The sequence below is a fragment of the Typha angustifolia genome, chromosome 6, assembly GCF_048772165.1.
Source record: "Typha angustifolia cultivar Huaian chromosome 6, ASM4877216v1, whole genome shotgun sequence".
NCBI lineage: Eukaryota > Viridiplantae > Streptophyta > Magnoliopsida > Poales > Typhaceae > Typha > Typha angustifolia.
The window spans coordinates 6,389,534-6,416,594 of NC_133244.1; the positions used below are offsets into that span (position 1 = coordinate 6,389,534).

Here is a 27,061-nt window from a genome sequence, read left to right on the forward strand (position 1 = left end):
ATGATCCAAAAGAAAAAACACCTATAATTCAATCAAGTCAACTGTCATGAAGGTGCCTAATACATATTTTAATTATGAACGGTTCAACAAGATGAAGTTGCATTTTGGGTTTAGAAATGCAGAGGGACACAAATTTCAAGCCAGAATCAGAAAAGGGGGAAAAAGAAATTTGAACCTGAAAGTGTACTAGATTCTTGTTACAAGCTTGCAATTTTCAGTTTAGATGGAGATAAAACTCGGGGCAACAGCTGAAATTATCTTTCTTGCAGTCATCTCATTTGAGAAACTCAAAATGAAGATATAGTGATATGCTGCCTACTTCACAATGGAAAATTTCTACGTGATCGAAGAACAGAGGCACAGGTCGCAGCAGAGAAGCTTCTAACGAAGTAAGGAGCGAATAGCAGCTACAGCATCGCCTTTATGCTCGCGCAATTTTCTCTCGGCGACCTTCTTGTCCAGCTGCATAGAGAAGGCATTGTTATTTGCTGTCTGGTGCTAAAATTATACAAGACTGAGAAGATTCTGACCTCCAGTTCGTTTGCAATTATATCTACGTCAGTAGAATTGATCTTAACGGCAGCCAGTTCTTTCTCCCTGTGGTAAAATCATACAAATCAATAGTTAGATATCCATCTTTGGAAATGAAACCATATAGTACAGAAAGTATTGAAACCCTGCTAAGCTAACAACATTAAGATGTATGAATTTAATCCTTCAACTTCAAATGCTACAAACTCTAATACCCTGGTTTTCTCTCACTTATCCAAACCAACGGGAGCCAAAAATTGGATAGCTATAGGATAAAGTTGGGTCCTTCAAAACAGTAAAGGGGTAAATACTGCCATAAAATGGTGAGACTATCTTTACCTCTCAAACTGTCTCTCATGAAGTAGTACTGTAGTAGTGGATAAGACAATCAAAAGGTAATGAGCGGGAGTTCAGTGAATACAATTAAAATAGCCTTGCTTTTTTTTGGGGGGGGGGAAGATCTTACAATGTGCAAGACAATTGAAAATAATATGTTCATTAGGAAAAGACAATCGAGTTTTAAAAGAACAACTCAAAAAATAAGAAAGAAACGGATCAGAAAGCAAAAGACAACCTTTAAGAAACAGGTGAATGCCATTCATATATGTCAAAAGCAAATTGAGAGCTAACATTGGAAGTGAATTATCATGTTTGTGATTGTCTTGTGAAGTCCTTGACTATATCACCAGTTGTATAAATGAAACATTAAAGTCGATAAGAACTTCCAAGTATAATAATAAAATCGTAAACATGGAACTGATTCAATCAAACTAACAAACAGCACATAGGTTTGGCAAACACTAAAATCATAACTATAACTGCAAGCTACAGTGTGCTAGGGTAAGTTTTTCCATATCTTCTGACTAGTGTAAAGTTCTCAAATTTCAAACTGGAAGCAACATTAGAGTGGGTTCCTAAAAAGAATATTGAGGACAAAGAGGAGGAAGAGATAGAGCATTTAGAAATCTAGCCATTCAAAACAAATAACTTTTTATGATAGGCTTTCTTACAAGTACATCACAGATTACATATCTTTGCTATATGCAAACAAGCAATAGATCACATGGGTGAGCTTTAACTAATCCACAAGTACCACAGTTTCTATATAACCAAAAGAAATTAAAGACTCTCCTGCTAACTGCACACAAAGAGATGTCCATAAATAGATTAGCAAACTTGATACATATACTCTTCATAGGTTATGAAACAAGTAAATCTGGCCAGATAACCATTAAAAGTTCACAACTATGTGATCAGGAGTCAATGGCATAAAGATGAGTATAGATGGGCATGATTATTAACTATTAAGGGAGTCTTGAAATACAAAAGACCTTTACAGCACATTATTTTGACTGAACATAGTACAGCACATGACATACTCCTAATATCAGCATAAATAAAGAAATGAGCTACTACAGCCATCAACTTCTCTGGTTAGTTGAACACATGAAGGGTGGATGCACATAAAGTTCAAATTTAACTTAAGGAAAAAAGAGAAGTATTGTAACACTATAGATGGAGTTGATGGCATGGCAAGAATTAAAATGTACTACAAAATAAAAATGATCAAAATACCTATATCATAAGTTGAGAATTAACTAGTAGACCACGGACGCATAAGAGAACTCATAAGACTTAAGACAATGTACACATTGTCTGCAAAAAATAATTCCAAGCAATTGGGACAAAAATAGCATGTAGGTTCCAAGATGTAAACAATGCAAGTGGAATTTTAAATATCTCTCAAATCAGTTTAGTAGTTACATAGGGCAAAGAAAATTTACTTATTCTAAGAGCAAATGTTTCTCTAAATGAACTGTGAAGTATGAAACAGATATTGAAGAGAAACAAAAGAATGTAATATCAGCCAAGCTTATCCAATTAATCCATGCTGCATGAAACAGCTCGGACAGAAGATCTATGGTAGGTAATACTGGATTCCATAAAAGCCACCATAGGATTTAATATTGGATAACTCACCGCATTTTCATGGCTTGCCAATCAGCTTCTTTGGATGAAGCTAGAGCTGCCATAGCCTAGAGAAAATAACACAACAATAAGAACAAAGATTGAAAACCAAAAAAATAATACTAAATACAATCAAATGATTCAAAAGAGATGGATTAAGCTTAAAGATTGAAGTTCCATGATCTTTTTACTTTGATTAACAAGAAAGAAACGCTATATATGTAAAGAAAGAAAACAAATCAAAACAACTGATAATTTGTTCATTTGCAAGAAGAGACAGCTATATCACATTAAATCAACTAGTTAAATTGCTGTTTAAGTGCACAACACAAACAATTCAAAAACCATTTTAGAAGAGCTAGAAGAGCAATTCAACAATTAGATCCAGTATAAGGGATGAATTCCAGCTCCATCATTGATTGAACACTACATCAACCAGGTTGGTCAAGATGTCACAGCTTCCGTCGATGTACATTCAACCAAAGATGACGGAGAAGTTTGATGCCCTCACAATAGCATTTTCCTAACTAGAAGAATTTGACCCATGAACTCTTCTGTCCTTGCTTTCAGCCCACTAAATAAGGTACCATTTCATAGGAGTATAATTTTCTCGTCGAGAAACTGAACAAGGATTATTACAAGAGAGAAAATAATCAACAAAAAAGTTCATTTCGTTTCGTTTCTAACCTTTATAACTTAACAATCTACATGAATCCAGACAAGAAAGCTAAAGATCGATTTTTTTTTCTTTTTTTTTTAATTTTGTTTTCCCTTTCCTCCCATGCCTAATTACATTAAAGATTGCTCTATTTATGATCGACCAACATCGGAGATGGGTTTTCACTATCTCGTTCATTTGTATGAGATTGAGCAAGAAAGGATGAAAATTTCTTTTAAAAGAAAAAAACAATAGAGACCTCTTGGACTCTGGTGGAGTCGAGCTGGCGGTCTTCGACGTGGTCGGTGAGCTTATCGAGGGCTTTGCTCTGCTGCTGCAAGTCCTTCGAGTCCACCACCCTCTCCACCGCTCCCTCCTCTCCTCCTTCCATCTCTCGATCTCACTTCTCTTCTCTCTTCTTCGCGTCTCTCTCTTCCCCTCGCCGTTCTCTCTGGCTAAACCCCAATTAGTTGCCGATTTCCTCGACCAGGGGATTCCAATGGGTCGGATTTTATGCATCATTGTCCTTATGGGCTCGGAAGCCCGAATGGGTTATGCTGCCGGACCCAAGCTCCATAAGGATCCGAAATTAGGAAGAGCAAATTTAACCTGAACCCGTTTCGCAATCCGGATCATCCGACCCGTTACCCAACCTGTTTGGTGTAAGAGTTGGATGTTGGGAAATTATATATATATATATATATATATAAAGCAAAATGCATTAAAGAAACAGGGGCTAGAAAAACAGACACACACACACTCATAAAGAAAAGAAGAAGAAGAAAATTACATCCCCAACTTAACAACGAGGAGTATTTGAACAAGTAGAAGTGTTTTTGCTTTTATTATCATTCATATTTTAGTGATATTTATCACTCGGCCAATTCATATTACTTAAAAGGCCTCAGTAACCTCCTGCAGTTAATTTTAATTATAGATGTAAAATGACTTTAATACTTTTAAATACTTTCTTTTGGTTAAGATAAAAATAAATGAAGAAACAGAGTCTTTTAAGAATAATCAAATATTCTCTATTCCATTAGCTACTAATGGGGTAAACTTTAACTCAGGGCATTTTTAATGTTTTGAAAGTATAATGTAGGGGCCAAATGATAATAAAGAAAAAAAGTAAATGAGCATGTTTTCAGGGTGGATTCAAAAGAAAAACATTCACTTCAAATGCCAATTTAAGCTAATTTACATATAAATTCTAGGTGCCAAATTGATTACCCATAACATGCTATCGCAGTATTAAGGTTAGAATGCTCTAGCCAAATCAAGCATGTCTGACACTATAATTCATTTAAGCTATAATTCGATTTCACAATGGCGAGCCGAATCAAAATCTATCAAATTAGTAATCAAATGGAGATCGACAACATAAATGATACTTTCTTAAAGGTAGAAAAGATGAGTCAAATACAGCTGATAAACATATTTGACATATCTTAGGCAGATATGAGTATGTAAATGAACATGCAAAAGTAACCAGATAAGGCTGAAATATGGAAGCATTTAGTTTTAGTATAATATCAGATACATCTAAGTAGATGCCTCTTTGAAGTAGAACTCATCGTAGCATTTGACAGGCCCTAACAATGATAAGGCTTCCCTCAGCGCCTCCAGAAGATACTCGGGATGATCCTCTACCCGTGCATGGCCATGGTTGGTCGGCATTTTGCGTAGAACTCGACCGACAATCTGTAGCAAAAATGCTGGGTTAGAAATGCTATTTGTTCAGTATCCAAAAACAACGGATTGGACCATATGGATTCACTTCATCATTTTACAAGCTTCAAGACTTCGAAACACAACCTTACAGGGCATGCTTAATGTAGATCCACAGGTTTCTTTCAATAATGAACAAAAAGACTGAATTCCAATATAAGCAGATTACTGTTCTCTCAATACTGAATTTCAATTTTCCAGTCCAATGACAGCTTACATGAAACACTCCACATAGTAGTGAATATGAGTTCCCTAAAGGCTACCTTCAGGATTTGTCCTTTGAATGAAACAGAAGTTGAAACACATAACTAAGCACCAAACGAACGTAAAAATTATTGCAAAGTTAGCAAAACTTCAAAAACAGTCAAAAGACGTACCAAAGAGGATCTTTGGCCTTTGGAAAAAACATAATTTTTCATGCATAGACCTAGCACCCCAAGTGAGTAAAAATTAATATATGAACAATGGCCCAACCTTAAATAACCGAATCCCTTGCCTCGGGCTAAAATTATGCAACTTTTTTTATCCAAACATTTAGAAATGTTTAAAAACCTGATATCAATAAATAAAAGTGAGCCAGGAAGAGGATGATCAAGAAAGATGTTTGATCTTCAAACTCAAGTAGAAAACAAATTTCTAAGTAAACATGTTTCACTTTATGTTTGTGGTAGTTGAGAATAGAACCTTCCGAGCATAACCACCATAAGCTATTCCTCCAATAAACGCTTGCTTAGTACCAGCTAATTTTGCTTGACCAGTTCTCCCTAAAGATCGAAATTAACAAAACAGGAATTTATCAATTTAACATAGCTTCAAAATAAGGCTAAAAGCCTGAAACAGCACAACAGCAGCATAGCTCTCTAATGTTCGATACGTCTTCTAATTTGCCATACAAAACTGGAAACTAACTGATATTATACAATTTCATCATCATGCATCCTTGCAATCACGAACTAATGTTTCTAGTGCTTCAAGACATCCAAATTTCATCTCTTCATATACTGCAGGTAGAAATAAAAAATAAAAATCTATGTAGGTTCATACCCAGAAATTTATTCAACAAGAAAATAAATAATATATTGTAGTATCATATCACCCATGCCACTTCATTTGACAAAGAAGAAACAAAATTACCAGGAAAGTTTGCTTCTTGGAAAAGGCCTGCTCCTTTCAAGTAATCTATTGTGTGAGAATTGGTGCCACCAGCCACCTGATAAAATCCTTCAAGGACCAAATTTAGTACAAATAATGATGTCAGTCACACAGCATGTCACAATCAGAATAGCAAAAATCTTATATAGTAACATCTAATACGTAATGAGATATATATCTACCATGAGGCTTATCCAGTCTTGCAGCCAGACTAACTGCAAAAGCAATTGCTTCTCTAGTTGCACCTCGACCGATGTCACCACTCATGGGCCGGCCATCCAACTGCTTTGACATAAGCAAAAAATCAGAACTTAACCCAAAACAGCAGTATTCTTACTATAGGTTACATGTCGAAACCACAAGTGTAGTAAAAGTAAAAGTTAAACATCAACTAGTGGACCAGCAAATTTGAAGGCCACATGCTTACACATAAACATACTTTACTATTTTCGTGCATATCTTATGTCTAGAAGACTAGAACAAAATGCCATTTCTGTTGCATTTAATAGGATCAACAAGTTCATGCACTAGCATAAGGACAGAAGATGGAACAGCACAGATAAATCACTCATGTCTTTATGAGTTCTAGTTTATTTGGCAAATAAGAATCAAGAATCATATCCCAAGAGAGAATTTGAAGACCTTGGAGTTTAAGCATATAGAATCATGAAGTCATCCAGTTTGTGTATTAAGACAGTAATAGGCATCATGAGTAGTGAACATCCACAACTATATCATTATAGCACTCCTGTAGAACCAACCTGCCATAGATTGTAGCACTGAGGATGAGACTTCATTATTGAGAATATTGTATTCATCACAGAAACTGTCGATTGACCAACATCAGGCAAACTAACCTGAAAAAATAAAACCGTGCAAGATAAACCATGTAAATGTGTTGCTATATCATAGAAGTAAATGAAAATCTCCGGTTATGTAGATATTAACATAGTGCAATCCCAGTCCTAAACATGCAGTCCTATCTTTTTGTTTTAATGTATGCCATCCTAAATGTGCCTTGAGGGTTTACTTGAGACTGGTTCTCTTATGTGAGATCCTAAAACCTTATATAAGATTGATGTAGGGTGGCAGTCAATACTTACCACAACATCTGTGAAACCACAACTAACAAGTAACAAGAGTACTCTGATAATGCATCTAGCTGGGATGTTGGTTCAGGGAGGACAACGTGAAGAAAAGCATGATCATAGTCATGAAGATCTACATGGATGGCGGTTCACAAGTACGATAATAGGAAGATGTACATAAGGATAAGAGGATGCTTGGAGAAGGTTTTAACTTTTAACAGGAGGTTTGCCAAGGAAGAAGCCAGATCTTTGGATATAAAGACTCAGTATGTAGTAATTGTCGGCCTTTTGAATCAGAAATGAATTAGTTTGGATGCTAGTTCTTTTTTAAGGGATTGAGCTTCACTCCAAGCAGGCTCTGTTTGGCGATTTAAGCTTAACATTAAGAGAACTCAAGTCATGGAGCTTGAATTTACTTACAGTGATGTATATCAGATAAATGCCCGTTATTGAGGAGAGAGAATGATGACTAAAGTAGGTTGCTAATGTTGGTGAAAAAGATGATGAAGTGGATGAGGCCTGTTATATTAAAGCTAATGATGAAGTGCTAATGATGAAGTACATAGAGAGGTGAAAAAAGAGTTTGTTCCAAATAAGACTGGGTCTGGAAGTTGCTGATGTGGAACAAACAGATGATATTATGAATGATGGCCATCAAGAAGTTCCTTCCTTCCCCCACTTTCTGGCATCAAACACACCCCTAAACAGCAAGCCCCCAAGAGATAAACCAGATGAACAGGATTGCTACTCAAGCACCAGTAAAGATATTTATACTATGGGATCTTTCACTGCATCAATTCTATTGCTGAGCAAGTTTGCTCTCCATGTCAAAGAAAAAATAAAATGAGAAGGAAAAAGGGGAAGATTTGATCTTTTTCTGAATAAAAAGAGGAAAAATTGATCTTTTCTTCCTAGAACCAGCTCGTGCATGAAGCTGAGATTATAACTTACTGCTATTAGTCTCACATGGTCAATTGAATCGCCTAAGCTGCTCCAGAGCTCATTGAACAAATCTGTACGCCTATCAAAATGCTCAATGTTACATAATTCATACTGACAGAATGAAAGTAAAGAAATTAACAAATAAAGCATTCTAAGACATCTCTGAACAATCTAAAAGGAAAAAATGGGAAGTACCTTCCGCTAGTATGTATTTCTATGGCATCCACATCAGCTCTTTTCAGAAGATCAGATGTTGCAGTAGGATCCCTGACATAACTCATAGCTCCTGAAATGGTTCAAGTAGAACTTGCAGCTTCTATTAAGATATGCAAAGAAATGGCAGGAATCATCAGATCAAGGCACAAGATTTAAAGACATGAAAGCAACTCGAAGATGCTTAATAAATTCTTTGATTAGACATACAAAGAAACATGAAATATTCAAGTTACTATTTCCTAAATAAATAAAAGAAGAAACCTAATACCCACTTATTCTGTCATAAGGACAAACTGACAAGCACCGACCACAGCCATAACATCGTTCCGTTATAACTCCACCCTGCATAAGGCAAACTTTGAATTATAGGAAATAGCAGGACAAAGCATTGGAAAAAAAAATTGAGCACAATCAAACTTATCAATACCTGAAGTTTATTCTTCAGTTGATCATTGCTTTCCAGTTTGTTACCCATTAAAACCCTCTCTAGTGAAATTGCATCAGCAGGGCAAACTGTCTCACATGGCCTTGAACAATCAGGTGGGCAATCCTCAGGGTCAAATTCTATGCAAGATATAAGAATTTTAGGCTCTAGATAATTGCAAAATAAGAATGCTACCACTTAATAACAATTGGTGACAGGTTAACTGAAAAGGTGTAAGAAGAAATCTCCGGGTGATTTAAATATTAAACCACCACCACAATAAAAGAAGGTAACAGATATATTATAATCATAATTTAGATATGTAGATGATAAATTGTTGGAAGTAAATAGCACCACCTAATAAGCCTAAATAGTTACTTCTATACCAACCAATTGTGTATATATAAGATAACTATATACTCCTATCACTCCCCATAGAAGTCGAAATGTGTCATTACAAATTAAAAATAGTCATCCAAAAATTTGAGTTCAATAAGACAATAAATTCACCAGCTTTCCGGAAATGAAGATCTTCACGATCATCATTGACGCTTATCATCACCCATGGCCTCTGAACCATCGCGATTGACATCGCCGCCTCGATCCCCTCATTCACCGCGTTCACCACAGACGCATCAGCGGCACAATCAATACAATCCACTGCACATTTCCCGCCCATTCAATCAAAACCAATGTTTTCTAACCAAGTCAACAAAAACAACCCCAAAACCCATCAAGAATTAGGTTTTATCATGGTCTCAAGTATTACCTCCGGCGAGAGTGTAGACAAGGGACAGATTCCTGACGTCGGCAGCATCCTACGGATTGAACAGAGTGAGGAGAAGAAACAAATTCTTTGACGCGTATTGCAAAAGGTGGCATTTCGGGAATTGGTTTAGCGTTTACCTCAAAACTGGCGCCGCAGATGAGCTTAACCCAATTGCCGCGGCAGAGGGATTCGATGGGTGGAGGGAGATGGGAGGGAGTGCAAAGCTTGGTGGTCGACTCGGCTAGGGTTTTTACGGTATGGAAGAGGAGTTGGTTGGTTGGGAGAGGAGGAGAAGGGGAAGGGAGAGAGGAGGAAACCGCGAAGGCGAAGAAGCGAGGAGGCATCGAGATATCGAGAGAGAGAGAGAGAGATTGTGGTTACTGGTAGTTATGAAAATTCGGATAAATTATAGGTATAATTACGCTAAGGCCCCTAAACTATTGCCTATTTCCAAACCAGCCCATCAATTTTTAAAGTTTTTTTTTCAAATAATACCATACATTTTCTAATTACCATCTCTCTGATAATTTTATAAACCGACCCTCCATATTCTCTATTATTATAATACTCTATTGATACTTTGACTAACTACCGTTAACCTTAGTTTATAGTTTAATAAATCAATTAATTATACATTTTCTAATTACCATCTCTCTGATAATTTTATAAACCGACCCTCCATATTCTCTATTATTATAATACTCTATTGATACTTTGACTAACTACCATTAACCTTAGTTTATAGTTTAATAAATTAATTAATTATACATTTTCTAATTACCATCTCTCTGATAATTTTATAAACCGACCCTCCATATTCTCTATTATTATAATACTCTATTGATACTTTGACTAACTACCATTAACCTTAGTTTATAGTTTAATAAATTAATTAATTATACATTTTCTAATTACCATCTCTCTGATAATTTTATAAACCGACCCTCCATATTCTCTATTATTATAATCCTCTATTGATATTTTGACTAACTACCGTTAACCTTAGTTTATAGTTTAATAAATCTATTAATTAAATTACTAAAATACTCCTAAAAATTTCTAATTTAGACCCATATTAGTTAAACTCTTTTTAAACCATATTCCACTCTACTAAATAAAAAAAATTAATATTGTACTTACAAACATACTACAAACAAAATAATGTGGCATTATCATATTAATGATTATATAATGGAGAGAGAAATTATCAATAGTTATGATGATGACATATTAAAATTATTCCTTGAATATTTATAGTGTTTATAAGCATAAGATTACTCAATTAATTTTTTTTTTTTATCTAACTACTCTACGTCGCTAAGTTTCCAAAAGTTTTGATGGTAATTTTTAAGTGTTTATTTTCAGGGGAGGCAAAGTAAAACTCTAATAAATCAGAATAGACGGCAAAGGATAATTAAACCTAAAATTGATAGTATGCAAGTTCAAGCTAATAGAAAGTTTCGTGCAATATTTGTAACTTTAGGGCATGTTTCATTTGAGTTTAGGGAGTAGTCTTTGAACTGATTCAGTTCAACAACCATATATTTTTGTATTTGTTTTTATTAAATAAAATTTATTTTTAAAAAAATTAAGACTGAAAAATAAGATCAACTAATTAAGTTAGGTTCCTACCGCTGACTTTAATGGTATATAAAAAATGAAGAAAAAGAAATGGCAAAAGTGGTATCACCTTATAGATTCAACTAAATAAAGGGGGAGGGAACTTAACAAAAGTCGGTGCTGGGACTAATAGCCCTGCCGATATACGAACAACTCGACGTGCGGAACTCCTCATCGCGTCAGAGAAATTGGATAATTCGGCTACGCAATACATTACTTTGCCGACTCTCTATGTGGTCCTTCCACCACGTCCACAGTTTGGCAACTGTGCATGTTTACTAACATAAAGATGTGAACGAAGAGAAGCATCAAACATGGCAGTTATGCAACTAATCTTCAATTTTCAAGTGCACTTCAACTAAAAGAAATTAAAATCAAGTAAGCTGTATGGTCTGGAGGAATAACTAGTCATCGATTACATAAGCAAGTTTATTTAACAATTGCATACTTATATAAGAAGAAGAGAGAACTACATTGACATGCAAGTAAATAGCAAGATGAATCTATATTGCAACCAAGGCTACAAGTGAGATAAACAAAAGAAGATGCCATCGGCAGTAGTAATATGGTGACTAAGCCAATTGAGAATTAATTATATCAAGGGGGATGAACTGGTAATGGTGGCAGAGCAACAACAGAAGAAGAGAAGCTTCAAACATGGTGCTTAGATTGGATCCATGTGTCAGAGATGGATACAAAAGGAATATGGGCGATCTTGGGCCAGTCCTCACCTTTAGGTTCTCGGCACCGTTCCTCCAAGACTTGGCATCTGGATATTGCAATCCCCCTAAGTGAACCGGGCAGATGAACCGGCAATGACGACATACCGGGGCAGTCCTCCAGCCATAGGGTAAGGAGAGTCTCAGGCAAATCGGACAATGATGAGATATATGGGCACCTGTATAGCGCTAGCTGCTCAAGGGAGGAGAGGCTCTTCAAGATCCTTGACAGACATTGGACTTTGCAATCGTATAACACCAGACTCTTGAGGGAGATGAGACATTTGAAGTGCTCTTCGTGTAAAGATTCTTCAGGACAAGACCATAAAAACAACTCCCTTAAACCGGCGAGGCATTTACTATTATTACCTGAGAGCAGCATCGAGAGTGTTGCACAAGAGCTAATTTCAAGCTCCTCAACCGATGACAAGTAGACAACAGCCTCGGGGAGAGGAGGTGCTGCGAGTTTTGGGACATCTTCAGTCTCTCCTAGGGACTCCAAGGAGCTATCGTTGAGTGCCTGGGAGCAATCCACTGCAAAGAGCTGTGGGCAGTCCGTGATCCTCAATTTCCGAAGTGTTGTGAGGCCAGACAGTGACAGAGATGCCAACGATGACCAGTTGTCGATGATCAGAGTGTGGAGGTCTGGCAGATCTCCTATTGAAAAACTCTTCACATTGCAGCAGAAGCTAACGCTGAGGGATTGCAGCGAAGGTGGAAAGATGAGCCGACCACCTTCATTCCCCATCATCTCCAACTCCAAGCAGGGGCAGGAGGAGATGCTGAGTCTTGTCAAGGAGAGTAGGGCAAGTAATCCTCCGAGAGATCTAAGACAATGGCAGTCATCAATTTCTAGATCGCATAACGCCATCAAGTGATCGGTCGGAATTGTTGTTATTGTCCTGATTCCCTCCAACTTCAAGGTTTTGAGAGAAGTGAGACCTCCTAGGCATAGAGAAAGTGCTCCGTCTGATATATTAATAGACGCAATCTCCAAATGTTGAAGGGCTGAGGGCAACACCAATTCCCTGTTCTCTCGCCTCCCAAAGATAGCTTCTAGTCTCTGCTCTTGGCAACGACAATATGCCTCCCAAATATGAAGATAATCTACTCGCTTTGACATTTCCTCAGCTTGCAGGGCTGTCCCACATCTCTGGAAATCTTTCGGTATGTCAACTTTCTCAGATTCCATCAACTTGTTTACGTCCAAACAATCTCGTACTACCATCTCTCTTATATAACGAATATCTCCCATTAATTCGAGTGCCGACTTGAGCTGAGAACTTCGTACAACTGTCATTATAGATTTATTCCTGTCATCACTCTTATGTAGTTCTTCCTCTGAGACAAATACTAGTAATGGACAAGATTTTATCACTAGCTTCCTGAGACTCTCAGGAAGCAAGGGAAAAGTCCTGAGGTTGGGAAGACTACGGATTTCCAGCTCTTGGCAATGAGGGAACAATTTGCTACTAGTTGGAAGATCTTCAAATGAAGTATCGCCAAAACTGAGAGACCTCAGATTCTCTAGACATCCCTCACGTATCAACCAACCTGGACAACTGAAAGACTTGCAGCCACTAATTTTCAGCTCTGTTAGATTTGTTGGAGGTTGGAGGCCTTCGATAACCTCCAAATCCAAATCCATCCTGCAATCACTCTCATTACCGCTGTACCACTCCAAGCACAAAACGTCGAGATGCTTCTTATCTTTCAGATTGGCTTCAGTTGCTCTGTCCTTGCCTTCAACATTCTCCAGGTGGGAAATGGTAAGTGATCCTCTGAGCTCGTTTAGGTTCTTTAGCTGCCTGATATCATGCCCGTTCTCCTTCTTTACTTCAAAATGTTGTAATTCCTGGAGGGACGTTAGCCTCCCTATATCAGGTAACGTTGAGACAGACCAATTTATTGCCTTCAAATGCCGCAAATTGAATAGATTCCTCAGGCTTCTTGGTAGTACTACATGCTCATAGGGCAATCTCAATAATTGCAAGTGGTGAAGCTTACCCAATGACACAGGCAACTCAACCACACTAAAAGAAATTATGCAAGAGTAGTCTTACCGGCTCTTCCAATGCCAACAATGACGACAACAAAGTAGCTTCTTCTCCTTCTTCTAACTGTGCTCATTTTAGTTTCATAATCTTCAGACGCGTCAAGTAGATACTTGCCTATTATCTCATCACGCTCTTCCTCGCGCCCAATCACATCTGGTGGAGGTAGTGAGGTGGTGCAATTTCCTTGCCCTTCACAGACGGTATCATTGACCATGCTACTTCCGATTCTCGCTCCTAAGAAGAGTTGATGGATAGTTTTAGCTTTCGCAGCAATGTTATCTAGCTTAATCAAACTTTCTCTTAGCTTCTTGTTTTGAGGGGAAAAAATCTTGCACAACCCTCTCCCTCTCCCTCTCCCTCCTTTTAAATTGCCTACAACTTGCCTGAAATGTTTAGATGTGGAATCAGATTTGAGATCGCGCACCTTCTTCTCAAGAAGCTGGTATTTGTACAAATCCAGCATGTCCTCCGCCTCGTACATGGCATCCTTGAGCTTCCTCAGCCATAGCTGTAGCTTAGCCTTGTGGTCGTCGTTGCTCCTCTCCGCGGCCTCGATCACAAGATAGAATTGGGGGAGGATGGAGATCTCCAGATTCTCCAGTTTTTGCTTGATGTCAGCGTCCCCAAGCCCAAGGTAGGAGAAGCCCTCGTTGAGTAGCTTACTGATTATGGGAGATACCACCCACCCTGCTATCGGTACCGCTATTGCTGCCATTGTTGATGTACGAAACAAAGCTCAAGGTCCAGAGATAAAGAAAGAAAGAATGAGATGCAAGAAAACGCAGAAAAAAAAGGAGGCAAGGAAGAACACAGTCATTCTGGATGAAACTATGAACACCCAAAAGCTACGGCGTAAATTATATATGTTTAGTTGCATATTTATCCCTTGAAATATGGCTTAGGGGTATATAATACGATATTAAACGATATTACATGGGTTAAAATATAATTAAACCTGCATTCTTTAATAATAGTGCAGCAAAGACTAAATAATCTGACTTAGCACTCTCTCTCTCTCTCTCTCTCTCTCTCTCTCTCTCTCTCTCTCTCTCTCTCTCTCTCTCGTCTATGTTGTTAGGATCTGTTATACGAAATCCCTGCTTTGGTGGATCTTGTACCAGCCCCTATTTGGTGGCTACTCTTTTACGTGTATATCAAGCTAGTAGCTTGGTGGATCTTGAAGAGATCCTACTTCGGTGGATCTTGTACCAGCCCCTATTCAATGGCTTCATCTTAGAACCTCTTTAATTAATAATTGGTTATTAATATAGAGAAGGAGACTCATAGCCATAGGTGCCCAAGCAGAGAGTAAGCATTTCCTTACACTCGATCTTAACCAGAGTAATTAGAGCATCTCCCACCACAGCTCTAAATTTGGACCCCATTTAGTATTTTTTGGAGACCAGCTCTATTTAACTATTCATTTCTTCAAAATTGTACCATTACTTTCTAAGGTTTTATTTGCTTTGAGTTTAGTAACCATTTATTAACTGGTTTAGAAACTCCTTAACAGATTCAGTAACTAAATATCTTTTTATCTTTTTTATATCTAATCAAGACTTTAGCCTCAAAACATACAAGACATAAAGTTTTAAGTCATCTTTTTACTGGCACTTATTATAAGTATTTAATAAGCGTATTTCTAAACTCAAAGTGAACTTCCCAGTCTAGCATAGAAATAATAATAATATACAACAAATGATAGATAAATTTTCTTGGTAATTGAAAGTTGTATTGTAGATGTCAAGATGCCCAATGACATGTATCTCGGCATGAAATTGCTTGCCGAAAGATGAGATAATAATCGTACATGGAAGTGACCCATATTTAGCACCGGTGGACTAAAAAAAATGAAGAAAAAGGATAACAAAAGTGGAGTCGCCTTTTAGATTCAAGTGGGCAGAGGCGAATTTAACAAAATTCGGCGTTGGAACGACAACTCTATTAGCAGGAGGTGGTATAATGCGGCAACGTGATAGGTCACATTGCCGACTTTTCCCTTGACCCTTTCACAGTACAGAAACTTTCATCATCCACGTTTTGACAACTGTTCATGTTTAAAAAAAAATTAATCTGTAAGATTTTTTTGAGCAAGACATTGGCAAACTTATTGGTCATTAATTACATAGTTATTTAAGAAGAAGAAGAAGAGAGAATTACATCAAGACATATGGATTAATACATCCCACCTCCTCCCGTTTCAAGTAATTAGCAAGACGAATATGAAGTTATAAACAGCAATCAGGCAGTAGTAATATGGTGAAAAGTAATTATCAAGGAGGAGGAACTGTTAAATAGCAGAGCAACGACAGAAGAAGAGAAGCTTCAAACATGCTTGCTTAGATTGGATCCATGTGTCAATCAGAGATGGATACAGAAGGAATATGAGCGATCTTGGGCCAGTCCTCACCTTTAGGTTCTCGGCACCGCTCCTTCAAGACTGGACACCCATATATACGAAAACTCCAAAGTGACTCGGGCAGACGCACCGGCAATGACAAGATACCGGGGCAGACCTCCAACCATAGGGTACAGAGAGAATTAGGCAAATCAGGCAAAGATGAGATATGTGGGCAGCGTTCTAGCCATAGAACCTCAAGGGAGGGAAGGCTCTTCAAGATCCTTGGCAGAGACTGGACTTGGCAATTGTACAATATCAGAATCCTGAGAGAGATGAGACAGCTGAAGTGCTCTTCGAGAAGAGATGCTTCAGGACAATGAGACAAAGTCAACTCCCTTAAACCGATGACAAGGGATTTACTATTATTACCTGAGAGCAGCATCGAGAGTGTTGCAGAAGAGCTGATTGTAAGCTTCTCAACCGATGACAAGTGGACAGCCTCGGAGGGAGGAGCTGCTGCGAGTTTGGGGACATCGTCAGTTCCTCCTAGGGACTCCAAGGAGCTATAATTAGGTGCTTGGGAGCAATCGACTGCAGAGAGCTGTGGGCAGTCCGTGATGTCCAAATACCTAAGTGCTGTTAGGCCAGACAGTGACAGAGATGCCAGCGATGACCATTTGTGGAGGTGTAGAGTGTGGAGGTCTGGTAGATCTCCTATGGCAAATCTCTTCACATTGCAGCAGCTGTTGTCGCAGACGCTAAGGGATTGCAACGAAGGTGGAAAGATGAACCGACCACCACCTTCACCCTCCATCATCTCCAACTCCAAGCAGGGGCAAGAAGAGATGCGGAGTGCTTTCAAGGAGAGCAAGGCATGTAAGCCTCCGAGTGATTTGAGACAATGACAGCCATCAATTTGTAAATCACATAATGCCATCAAGTGATCGGTCGGAACTGTTGTTATTGTCCTGATTCTCCGTAAACGCAAGGTTTTGAGAGAAGAGAGCCCTCCTAGGCAAAGAGATAGTGCCCCGTCTGTTATATTAGTAGAGCAAATCTCCAAATGTTGGAGCCCTGAGGGCAAGATCAATTCGCTACGCTCTCGCCTTCGAAAGATAGCTTCAAGTCTCTGCTCTTGACAACAACAATATGCCTCCCAAAGATGAAGATAATCTACTTGCATTGACATTTCCTCACCCTCCAGGGCGGTCGCAAATGTCTGGAAATCTTCCGGTATGTCAACCTTCTCAGATTCCACCAACTTCTTAACATCCAAACATTCTCTTGCTACCTCGGTTCTTATATCTTCCGTTAATTCGAGTGCCGTCTTGAGCTGCGAACTTCGTACAACTGTCATAATAGAGTTCTTTCTGTCGTCACTCTTTTGTAGTTCTTCCTCGGAGACAAACACTAGTAATGGACATGATTTTATTACTAGCTTCGTAAGAATCTGAGGAAGCAAGGGAAGCGTCCTGAGGTTGGGGAGCCTTCGGATTTCCAGCTCTTGGCAACGAGGAAACAATTTGCTGCTAATGGTTGGAAGAACTTTAAAGGAAGTGTCGTTAAAACCAAGAGACTTCAGATTCTCTAGGCATCCTTCGCGTGCCAACCAACTAGGACACCTAACAGATTTGCAGCCATGAATTTCCAGCTTTGTTAGATTTGGAGGAGGTTCGAGGGCTTCGACAATTTCCATATCCAAATTCATCCCGCGATCACTCTCATTACGGCTGTACCACTTCAAAAGCAAACTGTCGAGACGCTTCTTATCTTTTAGATTGGCTCCAGTTGCCTCGTCCTTGCCTTCAACATTCTGCAGACCGAAAATAGAAAGTGATCCTCTGAGCTCATTTAGGTTCTTTAGCTGCCCGATATCATGCCCATTCTCCTTCTTTACTTCAAAATGATCTAATTCCTGGAGGGATGTTAGCCTCCCAATATTAGGTAATGTTGAGAGGCCCTCATTTCCTGCCTCCAAATGCCGCAAATTGAACAGATTTGTCAGGCTTCTCGGTAAAACTTCAACATTGTAGGGCAATTTCAATAGTTGCAAATGGTGAAGCTTACCCAATGACAAAGGCAACTCAGACAGACCACTCCAATAGAGATCTAAGTAGCGTAAATGCTTCAGATCTCTTATACATTCAGGTAATGCTTTGATGTTCTGACCAGATGATAGATCCAGAACACGTAGTTTCTTTGACTTCTCCATCACCGTTAGAAGAACATCATCGTCAATTTTGCTAAATTGCCCAGCAACAATAAGAGTACGCAGGTTTTCTAATTTACGAAAATCCAAGCTCCCATTCCTCCTACCATTACTCGAAACATAGAGATGGCGAACTGTCGAAGGGATATTTTCCGCAGGATCATCCTCTATTCTGAAATAATCTCCTTTTGAAACATTTTCAGCCAAGTCGTGAAACAAGTCATGCATACCATAATATTTAGCATCGCCATACTCTAGTGGTTGCAAAAAAGAACTGGATACTAACTCATCAAAATAATCATTTCCCATATCCTCCATTCTCTTATCATCGGTCAACGAATTGATGAAGCCTTCAGCCATCCACAGATGAACCATCTCTTCTTTTCTAAACCTATGACCTTTAGGAAACAAGCTGGAATAGGAGAAGCAACGTTGAAGGGAAGCATCTAAGCGATAGTAACTCCACATTAGAGCTTTTTGAGTGTCGCTCAAATTGTCTTGTTCAAGAGAAGCTCTCCAGAAGTTGGGTTGCAATCTTTTACTCAGTTGTCCACCCACTGCTTTTGCCGCCAAAGGAGATCTACACAACTTTTGCAAAATCTGCTTTCCTATCTTCTCTAGCTCCTCCTGCAGATGATATTCACTTAATTTGCTCCCTCTAAAAGCATGATACATGAAAAGTGAGACAAACTCATTCTCTTGTAGATCTTTCAGTTTCATGATATTTTGGGAATGTAAGGCTACTGGCATATTTGGCATATTCTCTGGTCTTGCAGTCACTAGGATCTTGCTTCCCCTCTCTCCAGCAGCTAAAGGAGCAAGAAGTTGTTCCCATTGCGCCTCAGTATCCGATTTATAGCACCAAACATCATCCAATACGAGCAACACTTTCTTTGATTTTATCATATTTGTAAAGGTTTTTTGCAGCGCATCAAGATTCTCAAAACGAGGGCATTCATTTTGGGAAACAGACTCGATCATCTCTCTTGTGAGTTTAAAGACATCGAGCTTGCGAGATATGCATACCCACATTTTAATGTCAAAATTGTTGATAACTCTTTGATCATTATAGACGAATTGTGCAAGAGTAGTCTTGCCAGCACCCCCTATACCAATTACTACAACAACCGAGTAGCTTCTGCCCATTTCTGCTTCACAAGCTTCAGATGGGTCTAATAAATGTTTATCTATTATCTCATTCCGTTCCTCATCCCTTCCAATCACATAAGGTGGGGGTAGTGAGATAGTAACATTTATTCGCCCTCCACTAGTAATATCGTTAGCCACGTTGCTTATTATTTTCGTTCCTAAAAAACATTCATAAAATTTTGTGGCTTCAGTGACAATATTTTCAAGCTTTCTCTTAGCTTCTTGTTTTGACTGGTAAGGATCTTGGACAGCCCTCGCCCAACTTTCCTGAAAGGTTTAGATATGGAATCAAAATTGAGATCATTCACCTTCTTGTCGAGAAGCTGGTATTTGTACAAATCCAGCATGTCCTCCGCCTCATACACTGCATCCTTGAGCTTCCTCAGCCACAGCTGTAGCTTAGCCTTGTGGTCGTCATTGCTCCTCTCCGCAGCCTCAATCACGAAATGGAATTGGGGAAGGATGATGGTCTCTAGATTCTCCAGTCTTGCCTTGATGTCGGCGTCCCAAGGCCAAGGTAGGAGAAGCCCTCGTTGAGTAGCCTACTGACTATGGGAGATGCCACCCACCCTGCTACCGAGATCGCTACAGCCTCCGCCATTGTTGATTCACGAAACAAGCTCCAGAGAGAGAAAGAATAGAAAGAATGAGATGGAGGAAAGGCTTAGACAAGCAAGAAAACGCAGAGGAAGAGGCAAGGAAGACCACCACACAGTCAACCACCTTTGCCTCCTTTTCTGCATCCGACAAATATTACAAGATGCTGTTTGTAAATATCCCTTTCTCTAGCATGAATTATTGAGGGAGGGTGAGCTGGCCCATTAGAGAAAGTATTCTCTTTTATGCACAGCTAAATTAGCTGATGGTTTAAATCTAATTTGAGTGTTTTTTAAAATAATAATGAGCTGTCTGGAGGTTTATTTTAAAGCAGGTGGTGGGTGACAATTACTGAAATGGAGGGTCATGTGAGCGACGAGCACTTGGATATTATTATAAAAACTCAGCTGCTAGCCTGCTATTATTGATTGGTGTTATACAGGATGAAAACAAAGACTATGAAGCCTGACTCATAGAAACATCATTTAAGGCTAGAGAGAATCAGATAACCACATACCAATAATACTCTGCAGTCCAGACCTAACGAGTCAGGTACAACAGTGTAATACCAAGTTGGTCTTTTAAACGAGCATTAGATATGCACTTCTCACCACCAATATTTTCAGATGTTGATCTTATATCAGCTAAACCAACAGCTCTCAAATCTCTTCTCACGAGTGAAAGCAAACACCTCGACTCCTGGGGCCGGATCATCATTCACCATTCACGACATTGAATATTTTCCTGAAAGAATCAATAATGTTATTAGCAAACAAAGAAGTAAATTTTTCTGATGTTCTTTTCCCTCCCTGAATGAGAATAAAACTGCACAATAGAATGGAGACAAGTCCAGTTGTATAAACATGGAGAACACCCTGAAAGTGGAGCATTCTTGCCAGCCTTAATTGCCTGATAGATGTCAGCAACATGAATCCGTAACATGTACTCTCTCAACTTCTGTCCTTCTGATAAGGATTTCCTTTTAATGATGTTATCTATCCAGAGCACTGGAATAACTAATACCAAGTCATTATAGTAGTCGAAGCCATAACTGATACCAATGTAAGCACCTCCATCTCATAGACTTGGCACAGAACTTTACAGCAATCTAGTAGGTGCACACATAATCAAAAGGGTAAGGATAGAAGTGGGTCATTAGTCCGATCAGTTCGTTATAAAGCCAAAGCCTCCACCAAAACTTTATAGCAGTCATTGTATGTCATAGTGGAGTTGTTTTCATGGCTATAAATGTGTGGCAAGGCATATTGAAGGAGATCTGTTCAACAGGAATGGATGTGCAAAGTACTGCAAGTGTATGCAGGTATGCAGGGATCAAGCACCACTATGGAAGTGGAACACACCTTATTATTTGTCAGTAATATCTATCCAACATCCTTGGCTCAGTGACCTGGTCTCTAGGACTGAAGGAGTAACTTCTACCAATTTTTTAATAAATGGAAAAAAAATCAGGGAAAAGATTTCGTCAGACTAAAAGATGCAAACCTTCTTCCAGGGCCATATATTCCTCCTAGTTGAAATATGCTAGCAGACAGACCAAGCTCATTTGCTAATAGAAACCACCCTTTTCTTTTGCTGTATATCTTAACTTAGCAGATGCACTTTCAGGTTCACAGGTAGCTGCACAAAATATGGGAGAATGTTATCACACCGAGCTGCACTTCTACATATGCATCATTAGAAAGTTAACTTGCAGAAATTTCAGCACAACATAGATTCTAACTCCTCATCAGCCCAGGAACCTCCACAATCTCCATAAACGCCTGCCATCAAAGATTAGAAAGGGCTTTCTGTTTTGTTAGACAAAACTTAGTTTTATAAAACATTCTAGGACAAGATCCGCAAAATATGAGGGCAGTTTAGAAGTAATCCTACTTGATGAGGATAGGTAGCATAAAGAAATTCAAAACCCTGTCTTATGGTCATTCACTAAAATAGCATTTAGAAGCAATCACTATTGAAAAATAAAAAGTTTTCCAAGATAAGAAAATGTTTAGGATAACAGTTAACTTACAGGATCAACAATTCCTGCCAGAGTTGGGATGGAAATAAGTAGGTGAGACGCATGCTGCAATCATGTAGGTCTGTCAGCCTAGAGAGTCGTAAATACAAAATCATAAATAGTAGGATGTCAAGAATGACAACATAAAAATTAAGTTACTAAGATAAAAGTTAATGACAAGAGTTCAACTAAAAGTAAAGCAGTCAATGGACATACATATAACAAATATGTATATTTTGATTGCTAAACATATTAGGCACACTTACTAATTGACAAATAAGATCGTGAGTTACATCAAAGATTCAAGTCACTGAACATTCAATGCTACTTGAGGAACAAGTTTTCTTAGAACAGATAATTCACAAAACAAAATTCAGAATTCTCACCTATTGACCAGCCCAAATTAATACAATTAAAGGAAGTCTAAATCAGAAAGGCCATAACTCAAGCCGACCAACATTTGTCGTATCGGTAAGAAAATGACACCTGGCACAGAGTGTGCCACTAGTACAGCCCCGTGCCAACTGACACGGCTGCATGTCGACGCATGTTGCCCAGCAGGGGTTGACTATTGAGCTGCACAATACCTACCAAAATCCGTTACGAGTTAGTGGGTAAAGAAGTTATAGTGGGAGAAGAAGAAGAAAAGGAGAAATATAGGAGATTAAGGATGAATTTAAGGTTACTTACTCAAATCTCATCAAAAGGTATATTTTTCTTTCATTCTCTTAGATATTTATTTTTTTACATTTTAAAAACTAATTTGGGGTGTACAAATAAAAAGTCAAAATGCTAGATCTATAAAAGTACTCTTTAAAATGTAATAATTAAACTATGAGTTTTGAATATTATCAACAATATTTGATGCAACCATGGTTCGCCGGATTGGCCGATCCCGATTTAGGCCCAATCTGAACTCTCTCTCTCTCTTTCTCTCTCACTCTTTCTTCTCACTCTCTTTCTTTCTCTCTTTCTCTTTTTCTCTCCTTACCATATAACTATTATTTTTTCTTACGAAGAGATCTAGCTCCGGCGATGCAGATCTAACTCCGACAAACTCCGTTATATAATTTTTTTATTTATTATTATTTTTATTTCTCTTTCAATTTTTTTCATTTCTTCTACTCTCCCTTTTTCTTCTTTTTCTCCTTCTCTTTTCTTCTTTTTCTTCTTCGTATTCTTCTTCTTCTTCTTTACTGCATTATTGTTTTTCTTTCTTTTGTTTGATTTTCTTCTACTCATCCTCTTTCTAATCTTTTCTTATTTTCAATTTTCATTGTACTAAAGTTTTTATTTCTTTATTTTCTTATTTATGATAAAAAATTTAAAATTTTAGAAGTTTTCCTGCATTTTTAAATAATATTTAGAATTTTACGTAATTAAAAAGTTTGATTTGATCCAAGTGACCAATACGGCCGAGATATTTTTTTGGAAGGCCGATCTCGACTCCGATCCCGATTTTTTGAACCTTGGATGCAAAATTGTCATGTTATTCTTGTACTAATAAATGAAGTATTTCATCCTCCTCATCATTATATGTTCAACTAGCTTTTGATTTTTAATTAGTAAATTATTGTCAATTAATAAAAGTGTTCAATCATATTATGTATTGAATCATGTTTTCATTTGACTATTGCTATATCCTTAACAGAATATGTCATTTACAATATTTTCTAAGGATAAAAAAAACTCTAATATAAGTTTTAACATATATATTCAAACAAAAAACATATATAAAACCTTATAAAGTATATTAGAGGTGTGCCACTAGCACGACAATCCTTGGTCCAAAGAGTTTCAAAGTGTTGCACTCTTAGTACATTAAAGAAAAACAAAGTTATCAAAAGAGAGTTAGTCAAAATTAAGAAAAGATTGAGAAAATATATAAAAGTATATTAACTACCTATTGTTTAGAAATTCCAAGTACATTGAATTGCACAGAGATGAATACAAAGAACTTGGTGTCTGAGAAAACGAAAAAGACAAGGTTAAAGGATGTAAGGAATTTGGTGTCTATATGTGATATCAAGTAAGCTAGAAGATGTGGAAGTTTAGTTCTTCCAAACTTAAAATTAGCATTGGAATTTTTTATTTCAATAAAAAAATTCATGGAAGTATAGATGATAAGAGCAATTCTAGCAATAGTAGAAGAAGAAAAGATGAGGGTGTCTCTTGGTGCAACTCTAAGGCTGACCTCTTACATCCAACTATCCAAGTGGATATGGGTTCAGAAGCAACCCCTTCAATCATGATATCGCAAAATTGCGTACATCCTCCCACTGCAAGCCCCCACATTGAAGAGAACCTCGTGCTGTCATCACCCTTTCTATTTTAAGCACAAAAAAAGAGAAGTTCTCAAATCATAAATGTTTCAGTTCCAGAACCTAGATGCAGATCAGCTCAGGCCAAACGAACATGCTTCAGTTCTCATTCCTAGTTCACGTTCTTGTACTTATGGTATGCCCCCTGGAATTACTTGAGATAAGATCCGGAAATATCAAAACCTCTTCTTGTTAGCCTATAGTTTGAAAGAAAGCTACTTTAATTTAGCAGCATAAGTGCTCACTAAACTAACTCAATTTGATGCAAAATAATTGTTCATGAAACTATATTCAAAGCAGATTCAACAGCACGACAAGAATGTCCTACTTGCTATTTCTTGCATCAAAGAACGAAAGCATTAATTCGCATATCCTAGAGTTCTTTCTTCTTCGCAGTGCGAGTGCCAGGTCCCAGACACTTACCCTAGCAGTCAAAGTCGATAGCTTTAAATCTGTATAACAAATCTTATGTATGAGAAATCACCAGTACCAACATTGGAACCGATCGAAGGGGAAGAGATGTTACCATCCTTCTTGGATCAACCGCTCCGATACGTATCGGCCGACGAATTCCGTCCCGAACACCAACATGCGATTGCCTCCCAATTCCGATCTCCCCGCGCCATTGGCACGATGCGAGAAGTGATCGGGCGGCGAAGTACTCCCCCTTCTTCCGAGAAGGGCGAATCTGCACTCAAGTCCGGTACACTAAGAACACAGCAATGCTTCAGGCGAAAAGGACTCGAGTTGGACCACAAGATAGTCGGCGGCGATTTCCTGCTGGTGAAGCGGAAGTCGGCAAATGGCTTGTTTGGGGACTTTCTTTTCTTAAGGTATTATTTTCAAAAAAAATAAGGGATTTTTACAAATCACACCCTATATTTTACCTATTTTATGATTCGGACCCATCTTTGGGGATTTTATAACGCTACTCCTAATTTTTTTCTATAATGTTTATTTAACACCCCAATATTACTTTAGACATTAACCATGTTATATAGTTTACGCGACTCTAGTTATAATTAAAATACCCTTAAAAAGTTCTGACTTAACTTAAATCCCCACAAAATCCTTCTTTTCCAAACTAAACCCTAACACCACAAAATCTAAATCATCTTATCTATAAATAAACTATACCTCATAAAATTATAATATTAAAGCCCACAACCCATAAGAATCTTCTAAAATCCCTACCACGTACAAGCCTTATAAGCTTCCCCCAACTTTACCTATTTTTCTTCATCTCTCTAACTCAAACTCTTTTTTCTTCATCTTTCCCCAAATTTTCTTCATTTCCCTCTCCATCTTGGAGGTCGCAAGCAACAAAATCGACTTTGTGTTTGGGGAGTTCTAAGATCCCTATGGCTTGGAGTTTGAAAGCGCTTAGATTAGCTTTGCATTTAGATGATGTTCTTTATGATTTGAGAAAAAACAATAAGTATGGATGTTCATATTATGAATAAAATTAGAGATAAGTATAAGAGTAATTTAGAAATATTATAAATTACATAATGAATTATAACAGAATATTCTATTTCTAGTATCGTTCAGTTTGATTATGGTTATATTAAGTTAACTCAGGATGTTAAATGAATATTATAGAAAAAATGAGGGGTCGTATTATAAAATCCTCAAAAACGAGTGCGAATCATAAAATAGTCAAAATATAGTGTGTGATTTATAAAATTCCCAAAAAATAATTATCGTAAGGGTCTGATTCCAAAATATATAGTTGAAATTTCAAGTCTTTGTATCATCTAAGAAAAGTTGAAGAATATCCTACATTTTTATTATTTTCTAATTAACACCTCCTATTTGAGGATTTTATAACCGACTATTTCCTCCCTTTAATATAACTTTCATGACTTTTGTTATCAAAACTCAAAAATAAATATCTCAATAAATCTCGGCATACTTGCAAAGAATTCAATCTAAATTCTTAGTATGAGGATCGTTTACTATGAATTTAGCATCAAAGACACTCCGAATAATGGAGATCTCTAGTCCTTAATTTCCTGCATGCATGCAAAGAGAGACTTTAAAAGAGTTTGGCATCAAAGACACTGACCTTAACCTAGTCTTTGGTGTGAGTATCCTGCATTCATGCTTTCCAATGAGTTCCTCCCTCATATATTATATAAAATGTAGGAGTTAACACATGTCAAATGTTAATTTTAGACATAGATAAATCTGAGGATATAATCTTATTAAGGAGGCCTCAACATGGCAAGTAGCAATGGGAAGAACAGGTGAGTCCTATTGATTTTTCCTAGTTGCTTATGGGATTGTAGTTTCTTAGTAGGGTTGCAAAATAAATGTGGAGCTTAAATCTACATTAAAAAAATGAAATATGTGCTAGGTATATAAGGAAATATATAATTTTAAAGCAAATTGAGAGTTATTCTTTTTTTTTTTAAGTAGTGAAATATTCTCTACTCTGTTAGGTTCAAATTAATTTAGGGTGTTTGTATCTTTTGCGGTTTAGCCAAAATTATAAGTGTCCCTCTACTTGTAGTTTGAATTTATTTGTAATTAACTAACAACCTTAATTT

The 27,061-nt window shown here is 37.7% G+C and overlaps 5 protein-coding genes and 1 long non-coding RNA gene across 18 annotated transcripts; all 6 read right to left on the reverse strand.

The window, feature by feature from the left end:
• Nucleotides 1–24: 24 nt before the first annotated feature.
• LOC140761172 (uncharacterized) lies at nt 25–3,655 on the reverse strand. Its single transcript, XM_073098389.1, has 4 exons — nt 3,417–3,655; nt 2,512–2,567; nt 531–597; nt 25–462 (listed from the first exon to the last, which is right to left on the reverse strand). Exons 1-4 carry the CDS (start codon nt 3,546–3,548, stop codon nt 382–384), a joined length of 336 nt encoding a protein of 111 aa, XP_072954490.1. The 5' UTR covers nt 3,549–3,655; the 3' UTR covers nt 25–381.
• An 876-nt stretch (nt 3,656–4,531) lies between these two features.
• On the reverse strand, nt 4,532–9,841 carry LOC140761170 (uncharacterized). 4 transcript variants are annotated; one of them, XM_073098386.1, is made up of 12 exons: nt 9,614–9,841; nt 9,477–9,525; nt 9,218–9,367; nt 8,711–8,847; nt 8,556–8,625; nt 8,263–8,353; nt 8,092–8,146; nt 6,799–6,894; nt 6,220–6,319; nt 6,020–6,106; nt 5,570–5,649; nt 4,532–4,858 (listed from the first exon to the last, which is right to left on the reverse strand). In XM_073098386.1, the coding sequence occupies exons 1-12, from the start codon at nt 9,818–9,820 to the stop codon at nt 4,700–4,702; spliced, it is 1,281 nt and encodes a 426-aa protein (XP_072954487.1). In that variant the 5' UTR covers nt 9,821–9,841; the 3' UTR covers nt 4,532–4,699. The 4 variants fall into 4 exon arrangements, with proteins under 4 accessions (XP_072954487.1, XP_072954485.1, XP_072954484.1 ...); XM_073098384.1 differs by having other exon boundaries at nt 6,220–6,322; XM_073098383.1 differs by having other exon boundaries at nt 8,077–8,146.
• Nucleotides 9,842–11,309: 1,468 nt separating this feature from the next.
• On the reverse strand, nt 11,310–13,945 carry LOC140761263 (uncharacterized). Its single transcript, XM_073098525.1, has 3 exons — nt 13,879–13,945; nt 11,828–13,690; nt 11,310–11,374 (listed from the first exon to the last, which is right to left on the reverse strand). Exons 1-3 carry the CDS (start codon nt 13,943–13,945, stop codon nt 11,310–11,312), a joined length of 1,995 nt encoding a protein of 664 aa, XP_072954626.1.
• A 23-nt stretch (nt 13,946–13,968) lies between these two features.
• Nucleotides 13,969–14,587, reverse strand: LOC140761471 (uncharacterized). Its single transcript, XM_073098803.1, has 2 exons — nt 14,297–14,587; nt 13,969–14,106 (listed from the first exon to the last, which is right to left on the reverse strand). Exons 1-2 carry the CDS (start codon nt 14,585–14,587, stop codon nt 14,020–14,022), a joined length of 378 nt encoding a protein of 125 aa, XP_072954904.1. The 3' UTR covers nt 13,969–14,019.
• A 1,456-nt stretch (nt 14,588–16,043) lies between these two features.
• On the reverse strand, nt 16,044–19,733 carry LOC140760862 (putative disease resistance protein RGA3). 2 transcript variants are annotated; one of them, XM_073097919.1, is made up of 2 exons: nt 18,281–19,733; nt 16,044–18,181 (listed from the first exon to the last, which is right to left on the reverse strand). In XM_073097919.1, exons 1-2 carry the CDS (start codon nt 19,566–19,568, stop codon nt 16,230–16,232), a joined length of 3,240 nt encoding a protein of 1,079 aa, XP_072954020.1. In that variant the 5' UTR covers nt 19,569–19,733; the 3' UTR covers nt 16,044–16,229. The 2 variants fall into 2 exon arrangements, with proteins under 2 accessions (XP_072954020.1, XP_072954019.1); XM_073097918.1 differs by having other exon boundaries at nt 16,044–16,579; nt 16,643–19,733.
• A 156-nt stretch (nt 19,734–19,889) lies between these two features.
• On the reverse strand, nt 19,890–25,294 carry LOC140760863 (uncharacterized). Of its 9 annotated transcripts, XR_012104508.1 has the most exons (6): nt 25,036–25,294; nt 24,933–24,961; nt 24,383–24,654; nt 22,201–22,278; nt 21,672–21,806; nt 19,890–20,912 (listed from the first exon to the last, which is right to left on the reverse strand). It is a non-coding gene; the product is annotated as an uncharacterized lncRNA (long non-coding RNA). The 9 variants fall into 9 exon arrangements; XR_012104505.1 differs by lacking the exons at nt 24,383–24,654; nt 24,933–24,961 and having other exon boundaries at nt 19,890–20,191; nt 20,686–20,912; nt 22,201–22,254; XR_012104504.1 differs by lacking the exon at nt 25,036–25,294 and having other exon boundaries at nt 24,383–24,706; nt 24,838–24,934.
• Nucleotides 25,295–27,061: the final 1,767 nt, after the last annotated feature.